This window comes from Crinia signifera, chromosome 4 (assembly GCF_055691185.1).
Source record: "Crinia signifera chromosome 4, ASM5569118v1, whole genome shotgun sequence".
Classification (NCBI taxonomy): Eukaryota; Metazoa; Chordata; class Amphibia; order Anura; family Myobatrachidae; genus Crinia; species Crinia signifera.
In genome coordinates, this window is record NC_139220.1 from 218,907,001 (window position 1) to 218,932,492 (window position 25,492).

The following is a 25,492-nucleotide window of genomic DNA, read 5'->3' on the forward strand; positions in this document are numbered from 1 at the left end:
ATTGTGCCCCCAACAAAAGTCTTCTTTTTCTATGTGTAAATTTATGTTGTTTCTGACTTTGGGGAGCACCTCCCACCCTATGTAATTGGTTAGCTTTTTTCAAGCATACTACTTTGGGGTATAGGAGTCCATACTGCCTTGTATATTACTCTAACGTACATAGTACCAACAGGCAGGAATCCAGTGCGAAATCAACCCTTTTATACTACTGTGTTCTTATACATGAAAGAGGGAATTGATGTAGAACACTTGAAATACTGGGGCACATTAGGTACATTGTAAAATAGATATCAGGATACCGTTCACTTTTCAGATTGATGTAAACTACACCTGGGAACAGCCATTGAAATGTATTCATCTGGGAAGTTTGGGAGATCCAGTTTAATCACTGTTCAAGAAAATATATGTATTATACTGCAGTAGCCACTGGCAGTAGAGTTAATGTGAAGTTCGGTATATGTGGAAAAAACTTGACAATTCAGTGAAATTCGTACAGATCAAAATACACCTTCCCATAGGTACCTTCCTAATAAAAAGGCATCAAGTTATCTGACAATTAAATATTTATTAAAACAGTTGGTGAATTTTTTATACCCCCAATTTTAGGTAGATAAATTGCCAACCCTGAAGGACTGTAATTCTCCATGCTACTGTAGTTTCTATTTTTACAATGAAGGACAAACTGACAGATACAAGGCTTTTTTCGTAACTTGTGTTAAAAAGCAGCTAAAACAGTTAAAAACAGTTATATTTATATATGTGTTTAAAATGCATTTGGTGGCATGCAGTTAATATAGGTGTACAAATGTGCTCAATCTGGGATTTTTTAAACACGCGTTGTGAGAAAACAGAACTTTGTTATTTTCTACAAGACCAAATCATATTGTAATACATACTGTATATAATGAGCTACCATTTAAATAAATGTACCTTTTTATTTGAGATTATTATTATTATACAGTACTGGACTGAAATATGAAGCATTCACAGAACACCCTTCTGTAATATGCAATGTCCAGATAGGGGTCAAAGATAAGGGGTTTCAATGGATAAGTAGACCGTTTAAAGCTAGACAGTCAATAGGTCAAGCTCCCGTTTTTGACAAGGAATAGGTAGACCTATAAAAGGTTGACTATCTAAGGTCAACAGATACACAAGGTCACATAACAGTGGTCAACAGAGCCGAGCAGCTGCACATGACCAGTTTTAGCAGCTTCTTCTATACATTTTGCTATGAGTGTGTCCTCAATCAGTTCACTGGACCAAAGAGTAGCTACCAGGAAAAAGAGACAGGATCCTTACCATAAGTTGGGAGAATGTGTGCTTAGAAAGTGCAGTGCTGGTTCTATTATGTTTGCGTATTTAGTTATTATGGTATGTTTAAACTTTTCCTGACCACTTATTTATATTATTTAAATGTTTGATGTAGCCTATACTATATAGGCCATTTATAGTGCTAGATATTAATAATGTATTCTATACGGTATCTATCCAGTGTATAAAAAGAATATTTACATTAATGTCAAGGTCCATTACTAGGTTCTGCTATTGCTCCACCAAACGCCTGAGGCTGCTCCATTGTTCTGCAGCATGAAGCATATACGTTGACACTCAGTCTATGCTACATCTGTTGTTCATCATTGTGTGGAAGTCCACAGGCACTGTGGCAATCTGCCTTCTCTAAATGCTCTTTAAGCTCATCGAAATATCTATCCTACAACTGGATACCTTTTTACTTTTTTGGTGCACACTTTCCTGAATATATCACGCTCAACAGATAACTTGCTAAATCTCATAAAAATAAACACAGTCATGCACAAATAAATGTATAAGTGTATAGGCATTTATTCAGCACTTCTCTGGTTTCTCCATTTTCTCCCCTCTTCTTTTTTTTTTTTTTTTACACAGGATCGACTATGCTATTGAGTAACAAAAATGTATTCATTATTTATTAACTGTTATTTATATAGCACACACATATTCCTCAGCACTTTAGAGTGACTAGTTGAACATTCACATTCTTCCCTGCCCCAATGGAGCTTACAATCTATATTCCCTACCACATGTACACGCACACACATTCATTCATGGTGGGAATCGAACCCATGACCTCCATGCTCTGAGGCAGTAATGCTAACCTTTAAGGTGCCCATACACTAGATTTATCTGCAGATCTGTCTGGTTGGAACAAAAACATGGTTGTGGATGAGTGACAGTTTGTCAGTTTTCCAGCATCTCCAAGCAAATGGTCACTGTCATTTGCTCTCATCCATAACCATGTTTTTGTTCCAACCAGACAGATCTGCAGATTAATCTGCATGTGTATGGCCACATTTACACCATCTGTGCTGCCCCAAATGGTTAATGCAGCATGATTTTAGTCAGCAGTGAGCTCCATGAATAAACTTTTGTGATTTTACGATTAGTGTAGTGGAACCCACTATATGCTCATTATGTGATGAACTGTTAGTTCCCTTTAAAATTATAGGAACGCTTCAAGGAGAAACATTAAATTCTATAAAATGACTTGGACTTGTATTATGATTTAAGACTTAAATATTTGCCGGTTCTTTGTTTTTCTGCATGGTGATGACTTCGGAACATTCTTAAACGTTTTTTCGTTTTCAGTTATGACATTGTCAACATGTACTCTTTTCTTTTTTTTTTGCTTTCTTATTAAAAGTTTCCATCTTGGCAAACCAATGTTAAAACAATACATTCTATATAACATATGATCCACTTGTAGCCATAGACTGAATAATGCCTGCTGGCTAATATTGGAGGAAAACACAGTAATAGTTGAACACCATACTTTAAGAAAAAGAGCAAGGCCACACTTAATTAAAGGGTAGATGTATCAAGTCTTTTAAAGAGAGAAAGTGTATAAGTTGCGCAATGCAACTAATCAGCTTCTATCTCTCTCCAAAATACAACGTTGCACTGTAATGTAAACTGAATCACTGTTTTTTTTCAAAGAGGTTCCTTTGTATTTAAAGCTAACATACTTATATACTGTCACCAAGGAATAAAACATGTTCCTAACAGTTTTTACTTATTACTTTTTCTGTACAATCCATTTGAAATAAAAAAATATGGATTTGTCTGTGTTCTTACTGCCAAATTGGGATCCAGAAACAAGGCAGAACATTATCTTCCCGGAAAGCTCAGATCTTGTGGATTTTGGTTTGCTTATAAAATTATATGTGATCAAACACGTAAAAGATCAGAGTTTTTTGGGAATATGATATTTTGCCTCATTTAGGACATCTGGATATGCTAGGAATAAGCAAATCTCATCGGAGCTCAACTTATATATATTGTATATCACCAACTACTAGAATCCGAAGAAGAGAGAAATAAAATATTGCAATATGAGGTTTTGTTTTCTGCAATAGTGTATGAAATTTACAGTTAAGGGATGATGGGAGAAGATGGGAAAACAGTTCATGAATGTTAATTAATAGAGAGGGGGCAAAAGGGTTAAAGAGTGTGATGAAGGGGAAAAGATAATGTTTTTGTTCCAAGGGCCATGCCATTGAAGGATACTCTATTGATAAACATTTTAGGCTTCAAGTGTAAAGTGACAAAAATAAACTAAGGAAATGGTGGAAGAAAAATGACCCAGTTACAATGTCCTTGTAAGTGACATAATAAATGCAGTCACTAGATTTAGTAGTTACAGATGACTTCTAGTTTTGTGATGTTGTTCACCATTTGTTTTTTAATCTGTGATATGAAAAACAAAAAAACTTCTCTAATACAATGGAGACCATTTTTACTTCTACAAAAAAAAAAAAAATTACAGTAGCTAAAACACAGAATACATAACTTATACACAAGCAGTAAAGTAAGCAGCGGTCAATAGCAACATTCTCCCCAGTGGACCTCCTTGCTCTCTTATGTGCAGGAGAGCTCACTTAGGCCTTTATTCAGATCTGATCGCAGTACAAATTTGTAAATTTGTACATTTTCCAAACAAATTTGTACTGCAATCAGATCTGAATAAGGGCCTTAATCTGGTCGCCAGCCACCTTTTTTGTGATATTTCTGATTTCTACAGCTCACCATTTTTCCCTTTCTGACCACCACTTGCTCTCTTTTAATTTATCTTTTTCTGCTTCTCCATCTCTACCTCTTAAGGCTACGATCACTAAGCATAAATTTAAAGCCATCATCACCACTTCCTTGTTCCACTTACTTCTCTCCCAACTTCTCTCTCATGCCCTGAACAAGCCACTTCCTTGTACAATGCATGGCTTACGTTTGCTCTTGACTCTGTTGCTCTACTGGCCACTACTCACACTAAATGCAGAAATCTGCAAAAATGCTTTTTCAGTCTGCAACATTGAGGAAAATCAACCTCTACAACAGACGTACTCTATTTAAAACTTATGCTGTACTTCTTCAGTGCTGCCCTTTTCCCTCACTAAACAGTCATACCAAGAACATCATCTCCTCCTACTCTACAAATCCCCCATTTCTCTCTGCAATTGTAAACTCCCTCATGTACCCACCAACATCTCATCTCCCCACCTCACTCTCTGCTTTTGACTTTAATACTTACTTTACATTGAAAGGAGGTGGCAACCAGCCACCTCCTTTTAGATAACCACCCATCACTCTGACATCCCTCTCCCATGTATCTGGTGAGAAAGTCATCCATTTTTCCATACCCTCTACCCCTCCCCCCACACTTGATCTGATACCCTTCCACCTCCTCTGCTATCCCTCTCCTTTTACCTGTTTCCATCTTTACCACCTACTCAATCTCTCCCTCTCACCAGACTCTGTCCCCTCGGTCTTTCCGCATGCTCTTATTTCCCCTGTTCTTAAAAAGCCTAGCCGCCATCCTCGCAGGGCCAGCGCCACCACTAGGCAGGATTAGGCATTTGCCTAGGGCGCCGGCCACTGGAGGGCGGCACTATGTATGGAAGTGGAGGCTGCTGCACCCACCATGGAGCCAGGTTACCGGTGCCCACAGCCCTCCCCCTATGAAGACTGGGTCACAGGTGACGGACTGCCTCCTAACCACCCTCCCTCCCCTACACTCGCTGTTGAACGTCACACCCCCACCACCCGTGGATCACAGCATACGTTGCGCGTATCTCCCCTGCCCCATGGAGCAAGGTGATTGGTGTCAGCACCCCCTCCCGTGGACCAGGTCAGAACGGGTGTTGAGTGGAGGGGAGTGGGAGAGTGGTGTGGCATCCGTGCCACCCCGCCCCTTCCCCCCTGTGATCTGTGCCAGCAACCCCACCCCCGGACCAGGTTGGAACTGGTGGTGAGCGGCGTTTAGCAGCGGGGCGTCCGCAACCCCCCCCCCCCCGACCAGGTGAGCAGAAGGGAGACGGGGAGCAGAGGGGGGAGGGCACGAGGGGGATCGCCTGGGGTGCTGACAGGGCTTGCACCGACCCTGCATCCTCACACTCTCTACTCCATTTTGCCTCTAAATTCCTTGGGTGTATTGTCTACAGCTGTCTTAATGACCTTCTTTCTTCTCACTGCTTGACCCATTCCAGTCTGGCCTTCATTCTCTCCACTCCACTCAATCTGTCCTCACTGCTGTTAAATTCAAGGGCCAATACTCTCTTCAAATTCTCCTTTACCGCTCTACTGCTTTTGACACTATGGACCACCCACTTCTGCAAATCCTTAACTCCCTTATTCTATGTGATACTGCCCTCTCTGACCATTCCATTTCTGTTTCCCCTCATAACTCCTCCTTTTCCCCACTTCCACTACCTGTAAGTTGCCCTCAATATTATGTTCTTAAACCTCTGCCTTTTCTATCTATCTATCTATCTATCTATCTATCTATCTATCTATCTATCTAATCTTTGGGTGAGCTCATTAACTATTTTGATTTGCAATGTCCTCTCTTTTCTGACACTCAAATCTACCTTTACTCCTCTGACTTTTCCCTTCCCCTCCACTCGTATTTCCAACTGTCTCTCTACTATCTCTTCTTAGATGTCCCAGCACTATCTTAAACTTAACATGTCTAAGACTGAGCTGATCTTCTGACCCCTCGCATAAACTCACCTCATGATTTTATTATCTTTTGATAGCACAACTATCTCCTCTAGCCCCCCAAGTCTTGGAGTGATCCTTGACACCTCCCTGTCCTCCAAACCACACATTTAGAACCACTCGCAAACCTGCTATGTTCATCTAAAAAATATTTCCAGTCTCATACCATTTCTCACCCAGGATGCTGCTACGATACTAATCCAGACTGGACTACTGTAATATTCCATCTGGCATCCCTGGCAACTGCTTCTCTCCACATAATCAATGCTTCGGACTAGCTCACCTTTTTCTCCAAAACTATTATGTCCACCTCCCCTCTCTCAATTCATTCACTGACTTCCCTTACCCTTCAGAATCCAAATCAACTTCTCACACTCACTTACAAAGCTCTCACCCTCTCCTTCGTCGTTTACCACTTTCTCGCACACAAATGTGCCTGGCTGCATAAATATCACACAGGCAGATCCACGCATCACCAGTCATACACCTAACTTATAAATAAACACACGGACAACTGAATTGGTGTGAAAGGGGTCAGCTTTTTATTTTCAAGGAGGGCGGCCTATTTTTCTAACTAGATTTTAAAGCTAGAAAAATCTAAAAATTGAACCTGCCCTCACTATCTAATGGTGGCGGGGAGAAGAACGGGTCTCAAAAATTAGTAGGACCAAAAACCTTTATTCTAAAAACATGCAAAAAATGTTCTTAAAAATTTGATCAAAAAGGTGGCACTTGCCCCACAGTCCAAGGACTGGCCACCTGCCTTATCCTTGTACCTAAACAACTCACGAGGGAATTGCTCAACGCCCTTCCCTCGCGGGGAAAAATCAACTGTAAAGCAAAATAAGGGCCACCGGCCCATCCTACTACAACTTGAGTAAATAGCTCAACTAAAATGGCTTAAAGGCCAACCTGGACCGGTGATGCCTTAAATCCCAGCTGTAATAGGACCAGCCATTTTCTAAATTGGAGCTATCCCCCAGGGTAATTTATATAAACTGACTAACTCCCGTTCTGAAACCGGCACAAAACTAAAGCTTACACAACATCACCCCAGTATTTTCTAATACATCTAAGGGTGGGCGGGCTGGGCAACGATCAGGAACAAAGAGACAGAATCTTCCAGAATCTCCTAAGATCTATCCTACAACCACGCCCCTAAGCTATGAAACTACCAATGACATTAATCTTCCTATCTAACATACACTCCTATGCAAATAAAAGGCCAACCCCTTTAAGCTCGGCCTATTCCTGATGTGTGCTGTGTTTACAGCCTGGTTAATTTATGTCACTACTGGCACACTAGGTGCCCTTCATGATCTGTTCTACATATGTTTGTATTTAAACACCGATATTGTAATCAGCCTGTGTTACTTTGCATGCCGATCTTGCCCCATTCTGAGTGGTGTTCAGTGTTTGAAACACGGAAGTCTGCATATGTATGTGTCTGTTTTCTATACACAGAATGGTTTTATCACTCTTTCTGCATCATAATCACACCTGTCTGCTAGACTGACTGTTTAGCAATAGTAAGACTTATTCACTTTTCAATTTTCAAGGAGAGCTCACAATTGGCAGATTCATGCTTTGGCACCAGACACTTTTTTGGCATAAGGGAACACAATTTACAGTAAAGTCACTGCTACACAGTACATATGCAACTTTGGGTGTTAGTAATGCAGAATTACATTTGTCTGATTTTAATTGGATCTCTTGCACCAGGTGTTTGACGGGTGCTAATGGTGATAATAATGAAATTGCTCACACAAGTGGAGGGCTGGTGGTAATTAAGTCATATACTGTAGATACAACCGACTCAGAATAAAGAAAGGTATTGGCATGGATTTCTGATCCCTGGAAGTGGACGGAATCGCATCCAGTTCACATGACTCAGAAATAGGGCCTCGGTGTGTAATGTAGTGGGAGAATTGCCCGCTCTCAATGGAATCTGTGAGAGCTCCATAATTTGGAAGACTCCCAGACATTCTCAGACAGAAGGCAACTATTGAAATTAGAGCCTAGTCTTGTCATACATTTAGGCTCTGTAAAGGTGCTGACATAGACACATTTTTCAAGGATACAAGCCAACAGATAAAGGTTACAACATATCTTGTGAAGTAGGATTTTGTGGCAGTGGAATTCTAAAGACGTGGGATAGATTCACTTTATATACATCTGTGGCACTGAAAGAGTTAAAGGAATAAAAAAGGAAGAGCGCAGAATTTGCTCTTATGGAGCATATAGTATTGCAAGCTTAAACCAATTTTCATGCCAGTTTGTCAAAACACAGATGTTCCTTACAAATCCCAACATTTACATAAATATCTGTTTCAAGACCAGTATAGTCTATGTATAGACCGCACTCACACTGAATATAGTACAACACGGGGTGCCAGACAAAGGGTGCACATAATAAACATGCAACCAATTATAGTCCAGGGTGTTTCCACAACTGTTCAAGGTTGTGGAATGTCGGGCACTCGCCTCATAAAGAATCCAGTACAATATGTGTAAAAGTCCAAAGTAACGGAATTTTATTTTCAATCGGTCAAGTCGATTTTTACTGACATGCAGATAGGTTATGCCCCGACGTTTCGGTCTTATGTGGACCTTTTTCAAGGAGCCTATAACATACAGTACAAAAAATCTTTCAATAAATATTTAACTTTAACAAAGTCACAATCAAACAAGTTAAAAAACAAGTCAAGTCAAAAACAAAAATGAGTCTTACTTTCTCAATGAAGTTCAATACAATCAACGTAGTAGGGAAGAAACAAACCACTGGTGCCTGGAGCAGCTGCTACATTGCACTGCCCGGGCCCGGCTATTTATCCCTCTATTAGCCAATCAAATCAGCGTGTCAGCGCATTCGCGCTGAATCCACGCTCTAACAGTATAATTTCCGGCGTCACCGGAAGTTCGGGACCCGGAAGTAAGAACCAGTGACACGCATGCATGGAGCGCAGCGTACGGCGCATTGGCGCCAAACTCACGCTCTAATAACCAGCCCGTCTGTCAGACGGAATGCGGAAGTAACGAGTGAACCCGCATCTGTGGAACGCACGGCTTCCTGTTAACTGCAGGAGTCGTGCGTGTGCCACAGAAATGAAAACCTATACCTGGTCTTTGAGTTCCAGGTGTTGTGGGGTCATAGAGTCATGGTATCACTTAGTGGGAAATATTTAAGGGTAAATGGATAAATAAGGTTAAAGATAATGGGATGAGAGCCGGGGTCGGTATGTAAGCCAGAACAAATGTTATTAAATGAAGGTATCACCTCCTCATATATATATTAATATTAAATGTTTCTTAAACTATTTTGATGTAGTTTAATTAAGATATTACTGGCTAAGTTATATCAATCTCTAGTAAGATATAAACACTGGAAGAAGTGTGGTATATATAAAACACGTAGAAAACATGTATATGAGAAACACTATATATTTTGGGGGAAATTTCTATAAGATAAAAGACTACCACAGCAAAAAAGCCATTACCGTGGTTGCCATAATTATTGATCATATTAATATTGATATTTATACAGTTTTAATTCATTTCTAAGTCCTATAGATCTTTTTGGGAATAGGAAAAAAAATTTAAGATTTTTTTGGGGAAATTTTTATTATTTTATTTTATATTATATGTATTTTTTATTTATTTTTTTATTTTTTATTATTAATCTTAATTAATTATTATTATTTGGTTTAGTGTTCCCTGATAGGGGTAGCTGCCGAATCGTGTCCATCATTATTTGATAACAGGTACATAAGTAGTGATAGGACATATACAGGAAAAAAATCATATATCTACACATAGAATGACATATCAAAAAAATATATATTATTCTCAAATAGTATGTTAAAGAAGAGATTTTTGAAAAAAACTTTCAGGGAAAGATTGTATATATATGCATATATATATAAAAAAAGATGAAAAAAAAATAATAATAATAATAATAAATACGAAAGAAATCACAGTATGTCCATATATGTACACTTCAACAATATTGTTCATCTGTTCGTGGTTTGGAAAAAATTCTTTAACATCCCGGGTAATTTTCAGAGAGGATCGTGGGCAATTCAAGAAGGCCCCAAAAATACCAGTATATTTGTTCCTTTTACCCTGCACAAATTGTATAACTTTTAGTACCGTATAAAATGATCCGTTGACCGCGTTGGTATGATTAATGAAATCTAGCAGATTATTACAAACCTTTGCCTTGGAGATTAACATCAGTAGGACAAAAGAAGACTCTTGGTTAGTGTCATGCTACCAAAAGGGATGCTTTACCATCCTGGCTGTCAAGATGTTGGCATTCATAATATGGACACCGGCATACCAGCCACCACCAGGAGACCGATGCCTGAAACCTGGCAACAATGAGAATGCCTGTGCCAGAATCCCAACACTGCATAATCTACATAAATGACCAGTTTGAATTCCTTTATGAGACAGGTCAGGGAATAGAAACTGACATTTGTGTCCCAACAAGAAAAATAATAAAAACACTTAAAATAGCAATGCGCACAAGTGGTATATGGTATGTCAGTGTTACAGTGCTGCTAGATCAAAGTGTCTGTGATTGTGGATGAGAAAGAGGAGGGGACACCTGGGGTGGAAAATAGTGATACAGTAGGGGGCACTTCTAATGTCAGCACCTCTACAGATGTCATGTTCTGATGTCGTCAGATATTGCCTGATGCAATTATTTGATAGCCACTGAGAGGTTGCCGGTAGGATACCTCTGTGCGTAAAGTGTATGCGAGTATTGGGGTAAGAGCTCCAAGTCTGCCTGTGTTTAGTCCAAATGTCCTATAGGCACTGCTTTTTTGGTTTTGTCCTTGTAGATTGACCACTGTTTTATCTTGCAAATACATAGATCTGTAGACTCCTCTGCAGCTTCCTGGGTGATCATCTCCATGCTGAGGAAAAGGAAAAGGGACACAGAGAGCACATGGCTGAGACTGACATGGCAAAGAACAAAGTATAGCTACAGTGCTTTTCTCTGCACATGACAGCTGTAATGACAGAAAAATGTAAAACACGAAGAGTCAGACCAGGGATTAAAGGCTATCTCCTGGTGTTCAGATAATGGTTTTGAGATATCGGAAACTCACTGTCAAATCTGGCAAGTTTCCAACATCCATCATAAATCTACAGTATGGTTAATGTTAACAGGTTCAGAATGTGGTGGTGGTAGTAATATGAAGGACCCTTATCCGGTAGCACTGCACCTGTGCCATAAATCACAAGTTCAATAAAGGCATATAAGTTCTCCAGGTTTGCATATGCATTCTGTAAGTGTTTGATAGTATACTCTGTACATGCGGTCAGTTTGACTGTTTAGGCATGCACTTACAAATCCATCAAGAATGCATGAGTTATCGGGCTGCAAAGCTTTTCTAATCATTTCATTTACCCATAGAGGGGAACATTTATTAAGCTCGATGAAGTGATAAAGTGTTTGGTTTTTATCACCAGCCAATCAGTTCCTACCTGTCCTTTTTCAAAAAAAGCCTGTAACTTCACAGTTAGGAGCTGATTGGTTGGTGATAAAAACCAGCACTTTATCACTTTACCGAGCTTAATAAATCTGCCCATCAGTTAGATTTGATTTCTGTTAAAATTAATGGCCAGTTTAAATTTAAATGGGAAAGCTCAGAGCATACAATGATAGTGTGTGTTTTGGAGGATGATACTTTATTTAGTGTCCGTCCTTCCTATAGAACAGTGATGGCTAACCTTGACACTCCAGCTATTGTTGAACTACACATACCAGCATGCCTTGCATCAGTTTTGGCATGGCCAAATAGCCATAGAGAAACTAGTCATGCTGTCCGTGTTAAAGAGAAAACCTGCCACTGTGCTGCACAGCCCAGACTGCTTCCCACTGTATCACTGTATATTTTCTTTATATTTCCTTGATTCAAAAGAATCCAAGAGTGAAAATATTTTTTTCTTTCATAATTCTTAATCAGTATGGGTATCCATGTATAATAGAGACAAGTCCCCTGATTCTGCCCCCATTCTAACTTCACCCCTCCTAGTCCCTCTTCTACACTACCCATAACAACATGAAATAATGTTTCCAGGGGGATCAACTGGCCATTGCAGTATCGTAGAATGACTGGCAAACCCCTCTTGCAGCCCAAAGTTGCCCCAGACTTGTATGGAGGTGCAAATAAAAAACAAGAAGTATGGAACTATCATAAATGTGGGATATAATCAGGGCCGGAGCGCCCCAGGTGTGTGTGTGTGTGTGGGGAATACTGCCACGTTGCTCCGGGGTGTGTGTTAATATGGCCGCCTTGCTGCTCTGGGGGTGTGTGTGTGTGTGATGCGGCCAGTGTGCTGCTCCAGGAGGGGGGGAATAGGGTGCAATGCGGCCGCTGCATCGCTCCACATTTGCCAGGTGATGCTGCCCACTCACTCCGGGGGGGGGGGGCTTGGGTTATTCTAGTGGGCGTGATTCAGATGTGGTTGGAAATAGCATCTCTGATTCTCCATTGGGCATGCATCACTTTGGAATACTCCAAGAAATGGAACACATCAATGTAAAATTTCACAAGAAATGTAGAAGTACATTTTAATTTCCATGCATACTTAATAATAATAAACTATTATATTATCCTTTGTTTATTTTTACCATAGCAATAGGAACAATTGGAAAATCATTTACATTTTTTTTTCTACCACACTATTTCACTTTGACAAACCCAGATACACTTCTAGTGTTTTATATAGCAGCAGAGAGAAATAAAACATCAGTAATGAGCATTACTGTCTCACAGCATTTTCATTGCAGCAGCTGAACTTGTGGAAATTTTGCAGGAGGGATGACATAAGATATGATCTGACACGGCAAGTCAGCACCTTGCTTCGCAGATCTCAGCCTTACAGTGATTCATTATGAGGCCCAAACGACTATGAAACCTGAAAGAAAACTCGACTTCTTGTCAGCTTGGCAGCTCTTCAGAAGATTACTGCGGGTGTTGTAATACTCTTCAGTGTCAGTTTACTTTTCTACAAGAGGGTTTCCCAGTCATTACTATAAATATTGGAGTGGGCTGGAAATGTTCTGTGTGTCGGAGGTACAATAAAGTTGGTTTCTTTTCTGCTTCCGCCACTTCAGGCAAAATTCCAAGGCCATTTAATTGGTCAGGGACCAATTAAATTCTTTATAGGACCTAATTAGCCCAGAGCAGGTCACCCTGTAAATCAGTTTTGGATGAACATTTTTTGGACCTTGGACTTCTTTGGTTTATCTTGAATATAGGAACACTTCATTAAGAAAAAAAAAAGGTATCTGAGAAAACAGAATTATTTCAAACAGATAGGTCCAATAGGCAAGTCTGGAGAATTAAATGAAAACAGGACATTTATATATTTTCTTCCATGTATTTCCAAGGTAGTTTTACTCGCACAGTTTAGAAAGGTCATTCTGAGTATAGTTCTCATGTACCATAAGACTGAATTTGCACAGCTGCCTTGGCTAGTGTTTCGAGTCGCATCCATCGCATCAACGCCCTCCATTCTTGGAGGGTAATGTGACTATTTTGCGATAGTCCAATTTAGGTTAATAGAAAGCGGAAAAAAAAGCATTTCCTGTTTGGCAAATTCTGCACACTTACGAACGTGAAAGAATTCGATGTAATCTGGTCCTGAAAGCTTAACTCATTGCTGCCCTTTGTCTCTACAAAATAAAAAGGGGTTGATTGTAATCAGCTGTAATTTATCAAAGTCCTGGATTTTTGCAGCAAGATTTAAAGTAGCAATTTATGTTGGATAATGTAGGATATATATTCCAAATTGTGATAGTTATAAGACTCCAAATATGTTGTATAAAACTAAAACTGAGCAGTCAGGGTTATTATCAGGGCTATTTTTGTGCAGGCTCCAGCAGGAACTGTGGCCCTTCACTCTTTCAGACAAAATATTACTTAGATGGACAAAACCATGTGCACTGCAGGTGAGGCAGGTGTTACTTGTGCAGAGATAATTAGATTTGGGTGGGGTTTTACACCTGCCTCACCTGCAGTGCACATGGTTTTGTCCATCTAAGAAATATTTTGTCAGAAAGAGTGAACTAGAATAAGGGCCTCAGTTCCTGCTGGAGCCTGCACAAAAATAGCCCTGGTTATTATACTGTATGACCTCTATAAATATCAAAGTCTTTGTATCTTTAACCCCTTCCCGACATTTGACGTATATATACGTCATGGCCGGGATGTACTTCCCGACACATGACGTATATATACGCCATGACTTTAAATTGTCCCCGCGTCTATAGACGCGGTGACAGTTTAAACATGTCTGCTGTCCCTGACAGCAGACATGTCCCAGCATGTCCAGGGGGGGCGGCGATGCCTCCCCCCGTCGGCGATCACTGTGATTGGCTGTTCAATGTGAACAGCCAATCGCAGCGTTTTCCTGTGTTACCGGCGAATATGACGCTCGGTAACACAGGTGTCAATCACCGCCGGGTGTGAGGGGGCGTGAGGGGGTCACCGGTGATGACCACACCTCACCCCACCTGCCCCCAAGGCTGTGATTGGTCCGTCGGACCGACGGACCAATCACAGCCATAGCGCGTTATTTAAACTAACGGTGACTGCGCTGCAGACGCCATTCCGGTCTGGAATTGCGTGCAGAGCGGTCACCGGCCAATCTGTCGTGATATACATACCTGATCCTTGCCTGATCCTTGCCTGATACTTACCTGATCACCGCTGGTAGCGTGCTGCCAGCAGCTGGATGCTTCCTGGATCTTGTCACTTCCTGTGTGCTGCTGCTGCAGTGTCATAGAGTGACAGATAGTGACAGATAGTGACAGATAGTGAGAGATAGTGAGAGATAGTGAGAGATAGTGAGAGATAGTGAGAGAGAGTGATAGAGAGTGCTATATTTTGTGTCTGCTACACCCCCTTTTGTGCTGATCAGTATATCTGTGCTGATCAGCAACTTTTTGGGGGTGCAGGGGTTATTTTTTTTATATATATATACCTGTCAGTTGCACCAAAGCTTGTGCTGCCTGTGCAACTGACTGCTGCCCCCCCTTATGTGCTGATCAGTATAAATTAACTGATCAGCAACTTTTTGGGGGTCCAGGTTTTTTTTTTATATATATACCCTGTCAGGTTGCACCCACAGTTGTGTGCCTGCTGCCCCTCACTGGTAATCAGTGTTGCATCACTGCATCACTGATCTGCAGTTTTTTTTTTTTGGAGAGTGCAGTGGGGTTTTGTTTTTACACCCACGTTGCTTTTGTGGGTGTCCTGTGGCCGCTGAGCGCTGATCAGTGACGTACATCACTGAACAGCATTTTTGGCACAGGGTTGATATAATTTTTTTTCTGCAGTTTTTTTAAATTGTTTTTTTTTTTGGAGAGTGCTGTGGTTTATTTTTTTTAAATTGTTTTTACACCCACGTTGCTTTTGTGGGTGTCCTGTGGCCGCTGAGCGCTGATCAGTGACGTACATCACTGAACAGCATTTTTGGCACAGGGTTGATATAATTTTTTTTTTTTTTTTGGATCAAATTCCTGTTGCCTTTGAGCGCTGTTCAGTGACGGACGTTACTGACCAACATCTGTGCTCAATTTTTGGCGCAGGACCTTTTTTTTTTTTTAACCCCTTCAATTTTTTTTTTTTTATTTATTTTTATTGGGATCAAATTCCTGTATAAAGTATTTTTTTTTCTGCACTACATACACACTACACACTACATACCCCCCGTGTTGAAATAAAGTTTGTACCCCCCTACACTATACACGTGTTGAAACATTACACTTACAGAAACACAAAAATAAAAATGGCATCCCAAATGTCATCCCAGTCATCCAGAAGAATGTATTCAGCGGAGGAGGCATATGCCATGCTTGCCTCTGACTCTGACACAGCCAGTGATGCAAGCGGGGAATTTGAAGGATTCGTCTTAAGCTCCTCTTCCTCCTCTAGTGATGAGGGACCCCCTCAAAGGCGCCCCCGTAGAGCAGCTGAGACCCCCCCCCCCAAATGATTGATCCCGTATGGACCCCACCACCAGACAATTTTGAGCCACAGGTTTCTGAGTTTTTGGCCATCCCAGGAATCCAATTTGATTCAACAGGTCTCAGAGAAATTGACTTTTTCAAATTATTTTTCTCTGATGATTTTATAAATTTAATGGTGGACCAAAGTAATTTATATGCCCAGCAGTTTATTGCTCAAAACCCCACGTCATCATTTGCTAGGTGGACCCCTGTAGATGCAGTAGAGATGATGACGTTTTGGGGTCTGGTGTTACATATGGGCATAGTAAAAAAGCCAGAAATTAGGCAATATTGGAGTACAGATGTTCTGTACAGCACCCCACTTTACCGTATGGCCATGGCTCGGACTCGTTTTGAGACAATCCTTAAATTTTTACATTACACCGATAATGCACAGTGCCCACCCAGAGATGATCCCACCTTTGACCGGCTATTCAAAGTCAGGCCGGTCATTGATCATTTCAGTGCCAAATTTGCAGAGATGTACATCCCTGAAAAATTTATTTGTATCGACGAGTCCCTTATACATTTTAAAGGAAGGGTTAAATTCCGCCAGTACCTTCCCAATAAGAGGGCAAGGTATGGCATAAAAATGTATAAGCTGTGTGAAAGCACCTCAAGGTACACCCACAGGTTTAGGGTATATGAAGGGAAGGACTCAAGAATTGAACCGCCAGAATGCCCCTCCTCCCTCGTAGGTGTTAGTGGAAAAATTGTCTGGGATTTAGTGCACCCCTTCCTGGATAAAGGTTATCACCTCTATGTGGATAACTTTTACACTAGCATCCCCCTGTTTAAGGCCCTTGGTTCAAGAGGTACAGCAGCTTGCGGTACTGTGCGCAAGAACCAAAGAGGCCTCCCAAAAACGCACGTTGCCCAATTACTGAGAAGGGGTGAAAGCAGGGGAATATGCACCGAAAATATGTTGTTGGTCAAATATAAGGACAAGAGGGATGTCCTTATACTGACAACAATTCATGGAGACAGTACCACCTCTGTCCCTGTACGAGGTACCAGTACCCACACCTCAAAACCTAATTGTATCCTAGATTACAATAAGTACATGGGCGGAGTGGATCTTTCAGATCAGGTACTGAAGCCGTACAGTCCCCTGCGGAAAACAAAAATCTGGTACAAGAAGTTGGCCGTGTATATCATCCAGATGGCACTGTATAACGCTTACGTGCTATTCCGTTCTACCAGCCAGAGGGGGACATTTATGCACTTTCAAGAGGAAGTCATAAAGGGCCTAATATTTGGGAACCAGCAGGCAGAGGGCCCCAGTACTTCTAGTACTGGCCCCCGTATTGTACCAGGGCAGCATTTTCCTAACGAAATCCCCTCCACTGCAAAAAAGGGCAGGACACAAAAAAGGTGCAAAGTTTGCTATAAAAAGGGAATAAGAAAGGATACTATTTTCCACTGTGAAACTTGCCCCGACAAACCCGGCCTATGTATAAAGGAGTGTTTTAAAATATACCACACATCTATGGATTATTAGGTTCATCATTTCACCGTGCTTCGGGGGTCTTGCTAATGCCACATAGCACCCACCATTCATTCCACCAGAATCTGAGCTGCAAAATCCAAAAATCACTCCTTCCCTTCTGAGTCCTGCCATGCACCCAACTGGTATTTTTTGGTCACATATGAGGCATTGCCATACTTGGGAGAAATTGGGGCACAGATTTTGGGGTGCTTTTTCTCCTTCATACCTTATGAAAATGAAAAAATTTTGAGCCAGAACTGCATTTTTGTGTGTAAAAAAATGTAATTTTTCATTTGCACAGCCCAGTTGTATCAAAATTGGTGAAACCCCTGGGGGTTTGAAATGTACACTATACCCCTAGATGAATTCCCTGAGGGGTGTAGTTTGCAAAATGGGGTCACTTGTGGGGAGGTTCCACTGTATTGGTGCTTTTGGGGTCTTGCTAATGCGACATAGCACCCACCAACATTCCACCAGAATCTGTGCTGCAAAATCCAAATATCACTCCTTCTCTTCTGAGTCCTGCCATTTTTTGGTCACACATGAGGCATTGCCGTACTCGGGAGAAATTGGGGCACAGATTTTGGGGTGCTTTGTCTCCTTCATTCCTTGTGAAAATGAAAAATTTTGAGCCAGAACTGCATTTTTGTGTAAAAAATTTAATTTTTCATTTTCACTGCCCAGTTGTACCACAATTGGTGAAACCCCTGGGGGTTTGAAATGTACACTATACCCCTAGATGAATTCCCTGAGGGGTGTAGTTTGCAAAATGGGATCACTTGTGGGGGGGTTCCACTGTATTGGTGCTTCGGGGGTCTTGCTAATGCCACATAGCACCCACCATTCATTCCACCAGAATCTGAGCTGCAAAATCCAAAAATCACTCCTTCCCTTCTGAGTCCTGCCATGCACCCAAATGCTATTTTTTGGTCACATGTGAGGCATTGCCGTACTCGGGAGAAATTGGGGCACAGATTTTGGGGTGCTTTGTCTCCTTCATTCCTTGTGAAAATGAAAAATTTTGAGCCAGAACTGCATTTTTGTGTAAAAAATTTAATTTTTCATTTTCACTGCCCAGTTGTACCACAATTGGTGAAACCCCTGGGGGTTTGAAATGTACACTATACCCCTAGATGAATTCCCTGAGGGGTGTAGTTTGCAAAATGGGGTCACTTGTGGGGGGGGGGTTCCTAACTTTTAGCATCTTATGGTGCCTAGAAACCTACATGGTGCCTAAAAAATAATCTCATAAAAAGGAGGCTCCAAAATCAAGTAGGTGCTCCTTCTATTATGAAGCCTGTGGTTTGGTCAACGTGCACATTAGGGCCACATATAGGATATTTATGAAAACAAAAGAATTGGGGGAATCAATTTTTAGTCACATTTCTCTAGTAAAATCTACTGTGTTCCTTAGAAAAAATGTATTAAAATTGAAAATCTGCAAAAAAAATGAAATTTTGAAATTTCACCTACACTTTGTTTTAATTCCTGTGAAACACCTAAAGGGTTAACAAACTTCCAAAATGCTGTTTTGAATACTGTGAGGGGTGCAGTTTTTGAAATGGCATCATTTAGGGGGGTGTCTCACATACAAGTCCCTCAAAGTCACATCAGAACTGAACTGGTCCCTAAAAAAATCAGTGTTTGAAATTTTCTTGAAAATTTGAGAATTTGCTATTCATATTTTAAGCCTCCGAGTGTCCCAAAAAATTAAAAGGAGGTTGAAATAATGATGGAAACATAAAGTAGACATATGGTCTATGTTAGTTATTAACTATTTTGAGTGGTATGATTATTTGTCTCACAAGCAGAAAATTTAACATTTTGAAAATTGCTAAATTTTCCATTTTTTTACGAAATTTTGGTATTTTTCACAAAAAAACACAGACTGTATCGACCCAAATTTACCACTAATTTGAAGTACAATGTGTCACGAGAAAACAATCTCAAAATCACTGGGATAAGTAAAAGCAAAAAAAAGTTATCCCCACTTAAGTGATACATATCAGATTTGAAAAAAAGGGCTTTATCAGGAAGGCAAAAACAGGCTGCGGCGGGAAGGGGTTAAGAAACAGAGCATACATTGAAAAAATGTACTTTTTATACTAAACTAAATACTGTATATTTACATTGGTCCGTTTCACCCCTGTGCAGCATGTTAGGTCGGGGTTCTCAGACTAAAGAGACAATGGCTGACCGTTCGTCATTGCTGAGCAGAATTGCACGGGGTGGATTCAGTTCATATCAGCTTTATGACCTGTATCAGATCTCAAGAGTCTATGCTTAAATTTGGGGGAAGCTTCCTATAATAGAGTGGTGATGTAATATGTCACTTAAACATGGCCCTAGTGGGATGTCAGGATAACACTGGGCAATATATTTAACCTTGAATTTCTTGAAAATAGCGTTTTGGTATTTAGTGGTCCTCTCATAACACATTCTGACAACAGCAACTATATACAACTGTGCTTGCTAGTTCTTCATTATTTTAAGTGAGCCATTACTTTAAGTATGTGGTTAAATTGACATTTATTATATCTAATTTTGTAAAACCACACAATCTTTACGGATCTTTTACTATAAAATACCCCCTAGTCGGTGTACTGCTGACAGCTGAATTAACACAGATTGTATTACTTAATAGTACTATTCAGTGGCGGATTCAGGGGGGGGGCACCCGGGCACGTGCCCCCCCTGTCATTTATTTTGTAGCTGAGGACCAGGGCTTTCCAACGAGCCCAGCCCCGTGTCTCTAGCCCCCCGGGAACCAGAGATATCGCCTGGCAAACCTGTAACGTTTTTTCCCCATAGGATAATATGGGACCCGTCAATTCCGACCCCCACCCGGTTCCGACGGCTGCCAGTTCCCGCCCTGGCATCATAGAAGCTTGTGGTTGATTTTATTCAATTCCAAATCGCTGGGCCTTCAATATGATATCAGGCTGGTCCAAATCGGTCAATCGCTTCCAGAAATATTGCGTGTAAACCGATTTTTTTATTTTTGAAATGTAATTTCATAGCTGTTCATGTTCTTTGAGGGCAGATTACTCTGGAACCAAACGTTCCAGTTTCACTGGACCAAAATCATTCAAAGCCCGATCAGAAGTTCTTCAATATAATACTTGTCTCATGTAAATGGGTCAGTTGGTTCCGAAGATATAGCCGGTTAAATGAGATAACTGGTTAAAGGGGGGAGGGGTGGTTTTCTCTCCCCCTCACACCAGAAAATGCAGGGACTCGGCTGGTGTAAAAGGGGCCAACCTGGGAATGCATTTTCTGGTGTGAAAGGGGTATTATTTCAAATAGCCGGGACCTGCAGTACTCTGAATACAGCCAGGCTCTGACACTGTCAGTGGCTATCACTTCTGCCTGGCGGCGGCTGTCCCCCATTTACCACGAGCATGTATTCCCCCTTGGCAATGAGCATGTAATCCCACATGGCAACGAGCATGGAACCTCTGGCAATGAGCATGTAGAGAAGCAGCACTTATGTAGCATAATTTTTAATAGGCATTATGGTGTTTGGCATAACACATAATGGACATAATGGCGTGTAACTTAACGTGTAATGGACATTATGGTGTAAATGTTTAATGCGAGCCTTTGGTGGATAATGTCCCTGTTTATGAAGTGTATTGTGAATTTTGGCTTAATCTGTGTGGCATTATGTGAATTCTGGCTCAATCCATGTGGCATTATGTGAATTTTGTCTCAATCCGTGTGGCATTATGTGAATTTTGGCTCAATCCATGTGGCATTATGTGAATTTTGGCTCAATCCATGTGGCATTATGTGAATTTTTTCACAATCCGTGTGGCATTATGTGAATTTTGGCTCAATCCGTGTGGCATTATGTGAATTTTGGCTCAATCCATGTGGCATTATGTGAATTTTTTCCCAATCCGTGTGGCATTATGTGAATTTTGGCTCAATCCGTGTGGCATTATGTGAATTTTGGCTCAATCCATGTGGCATTATGTGAATTTTGGCTCAATCCTTATGGCATTTTATGCATTTGGCTCAATCCGTGTGGCATTATGTGAATTTTGACATAATCCATTTGGCATTATGTGAATTTTGGCTCAATCCGTGTGTGTTATTATGTAAATTTTGGCTCAATCCATGTGGCATTATGTGCATTTTGACACAATCAATGTGGCATTATTTGAATTTTGGCTCAATCCATGTGGCATTATGTCAAGTTTGGCTCATTCCATTTGGCATCATGTGTAAGGGGCAAGTATAATGGGATCTAGTATTTTGTTGCATAATGTGTAGAAGTTGTATATGGTGTTGACACGCCCCCCTGTGGAGTGGCCACACACCCTTTTCCGGAGCGCGCCTTTGGAGCACGCACAACTACATCCTTCACTTTTGTCGCCATGGTGGGCCTGCGTACTTTAAATGCCAGGGCCTATTTTTAATTCCATTCCCACCCTCTCCTGCCACTCTCTTAGCATGTACACTGGCACCACTAACACCGCCCCTCCCCCACCCAAACCCTTTTTTATCATGGTGCCCCCCCTGTCATTTTATCCTGGATCCGCCCCTGGTACTATTAAACATTTATTGTAGTCTATTATCTTCTGGCTGTACTTCACATGTAAATACTGTTTAGTATACCTATAATACTGCTTTCTCGGAATGACTATATCAATGGAATGTTCTGATAAAGCACATTACAGAACACACACATACAGTATTACACATGTAACACACATGCTGCTTGTGAATGCCATTTTTTCCTAGCAGGGGGGGGGGGGGCATAGCACATATACATCTTGGCCTCATTCTGGTTGACTCTGTAAGCTGCAAAGCTCTTACTGCCACTCTCCTTCCCTCACCTTCCCTTCTTGTGACTGCCACTCTCCTTCCCTCGCCTTCCCTGCTTGTGACTGCCACTCTCCTTCCCTCGCCTTCCCTGCTTGTGACTGCCACTCTCCTTCTCCGTATGTGACTGCCAATCTTTTTCCTTGCATGTGACTGCCACTCTCCTTCCCTGTATGTGATTGCCAGTCTCGTTCCCTGTATATGACTGCCAGTCTGCTTCCCCACGTGTGACTGCCACTCTCCTTCCACGCGTGTGATTGCCACTCTCCTTCTCCATATAATGATGTGGGTGTTCCCTGCAGCATGCAAATAGTTGTTTATGTTAAACATCCATTCACAGCCTGTGCGTAGGAACACATGCAGCGTGTGGGGGCGGGCGGCCCGGCATTCGCCGGGCGGGTTTGGTGGACTCAGAAGGCTGCGAACTCGCACCCTTGCGAATCAACTAGAATATGTATTCAGTTGATACATCTGAATTTTGGAATCAGAATTTGCTTCTTTTTTTTTTTTTCCTTCCTGTAAAATTTTGGAGTATTTAATATTGTACTCCTATATATTACCACTTTTACAAAAGTGATTTTGAACAAGGGTATTTTCTGATTGATGGGACATCAATAAAGTATACAATTAAACTAAAACTCTACCAGTATATTGGATTTGCAAGGTCACTGATCAATAATGCTTTAAGTAAGAGTAAGACGAATCTGTTGTTATTCCTGTTATGTTTTTTCTTAATCAATATTCCGTGGAGTCTCTTATAAAATATAATATAAAAATTAACTACTCTAATTATTGAGAAAGCTGAAATATTTAATTATATAGCTCTATCTTGATTTTCAAAACGGTTTCATGTATCCAAACCGTTCATTAAATTTGTGCAGCAATTGTTGTTCGTCATGCACTGTGAGTATACACTAGTTATCAAATTATATGGTGCTGTATAATAGCATTACGTCAACCTTTTGGTATTTGACCATCATACATTATTATTTGTTCCAATCTAGAAACAGAACAAGAACTTCAATCAGTCCAGGATCATATGGATATGGAAAAATTCCTTCTATATTACCACTACAAAGTGATACAGGTCAGGATTCCCCAAGAAAAAAGAGACAGCTGCGTCAGTCTGGAAGACGGCCTACACAAGAGCAGAATGCAGCCCAGAGCCGCTTCTCCAGCATTCCATCAACCCATCTGGGTAACTTTTACCAAGAAGTGTATCCTCCAGTCAGGTCACAGTTAGAAGAACCTTCAGTAAATCATCGACTGTCTTCCTTTTCACAAACTGTACCATCGGATGCATCTAGAACGGGCTCTACCTCACTCCAACTACACCGAGATAAACCACCTGGACAGCATGGTACTACAGCCATCTCTTGTACTGGAGCCTACAAACAGTATAAGCTGTGCAATAAAAATGTAAGTGCAAAATAAATATATATATATTTTTTTGCATATTTTGTTCATATGTAGGTTATTGTAACTAAGTTAAACTGGCAATAGCCATGAGTCATTTATGTCTAAAACATGCAGTATAATTGTGATTTTGCACTTAACAGATTCATTAGTCTAACGATACCACAGAAGCAAAATTAATTTGGCTTCCTGGTTTGTTGAATGGAATGCAAATATTTTGGTCTGGTCTCTGTGTGCACCGATATGCCTACTGTAGATCATGGGTGATTAACAAATATGGATATTTTAGGATATTGGTGGTAACTTTTAATGGTTGTAGGCTTGTAACTAGTATCATGTATCTCGTACAAGTACCTTGTTGGTACAATTTCTGTATCTACTGTACGTGTGAGATAAGCAATGTTGCAGACAGCTTTAAAGAGAAAGCAGGGTGTCAAAAACATAATAGAATTGGATGGATTAAAGGTATTTTTTTACAGATCTCTCCAGGGATTTGTGTGCCAGGAAGTGCATTGGTTCCCACCATATTTTAAATAGGGTCATCTTGAACCTTTCTCACGTGGTCACATAGGGAAGGGACATGGCCCCATAATAGTACCCCAATTCAAAAAAGGCCAAACAGTAGTAACCTTTAATCACAATAAGTCACACCGTAGTGTCCCCTGTACATGTTATGCCACACAGGTTAACACCTAATGTGTGTTATACATGTTACACCACACAATAGTACACCTTACACATGTTATCCACATGTTATCCACAGTAATATCACTGATATGTTATGCCACATTGTATTACCCCTTATACACATTATGCCACACAATACTGCCCCTTGCACCTTATTCAACTCTGTAGTAGTGACCCTTGCACCAGACTGTAGGATTCTCTGCCTCTGTCACAATGTTACTACTGCCAATTCTGCTTTTTCCAATGGATCAACTCTTTAGCTCTTTTTCGCTTTAACTCTGTGACCGTGACATTAGCCCTCCAACTAATCAGTCCTGGGGACCCCCCAATAAAGGGCCCCCCTCCATGGGCCCTACACATTTTTTCCCTGTTTTTTGTTTTAAACTGGCACCGGCTCAGGGGCTGGTTATTTTTAGTAGGGGGGACCCATGCCATTTTATTTTTAACATTTTCATTCTTTCTTTAACTTTTACACACAAAAGTACTGCAGGAATCACACTAATGCGTGCAGCTTCTGTGGATTCAGCTGCCAAAAGGTGGTCTATTAGACATTTGAATTTTTAGATGAATTATTCATATAGATTACTATAATTGATACTAAATTTCTGTGTTGTGCTGGTGCCAATGGGAAGTCCTACTGACTCTGGCCGATGGTCTATTGATTCCTACATGTGTATTCAACTGTAGTTTTCGTTTGTATTTGAGCAAAAGACAGAGATTGCTTTAAAGCGTTTTTCTGTTATCTAGCACAGTGATTTCATCAGAAGGTATCTTCTCATGAAACCGCCATGACAGATAGGGGAGAAACACGTTAAGGACAACTAGCCACCATTGAGATACTCCTTTTGTGCCCTCCGGATGCCTCCTAAGTCAGCGTTCTCCCTCTGTGTGTTGCTGGTAATTACATTTCTGACCAAAGCCTGCCTAGCCTGTCAGCTCTTCACAGTAGGCTATAGCAGGGATCCACTGAGCCATGGCACGGAACCATGCCATCCTCTGCTGTCCGATAC

At 40.9% G+C, this 25,492-nt stretch overlaps 1 protein-coding gene across 1 annotated transcript in view; it reads left to right on the plus strand.

Annotated features, from left to right (window-relative positions):
- THSD4 (thrombospondin type 1 domain containing 4) overlaps positions 1-25,492 on the plus strand; it is a 708,854-nt gene that overhangs the window by 170,875 nt on the left and 512,487 nt on the right. Inside the window, exon 5 of the mRNA XM_083183802.1 lies at positions 23,384-23,798. Within this exon, the coding sequence (XP_083039928.1) occupies positions 23,384-23,798 (415 nt within the window). The remainder of the gene's footprint in view (positions 1-23,383; positions 23,799-25,492) is intronic.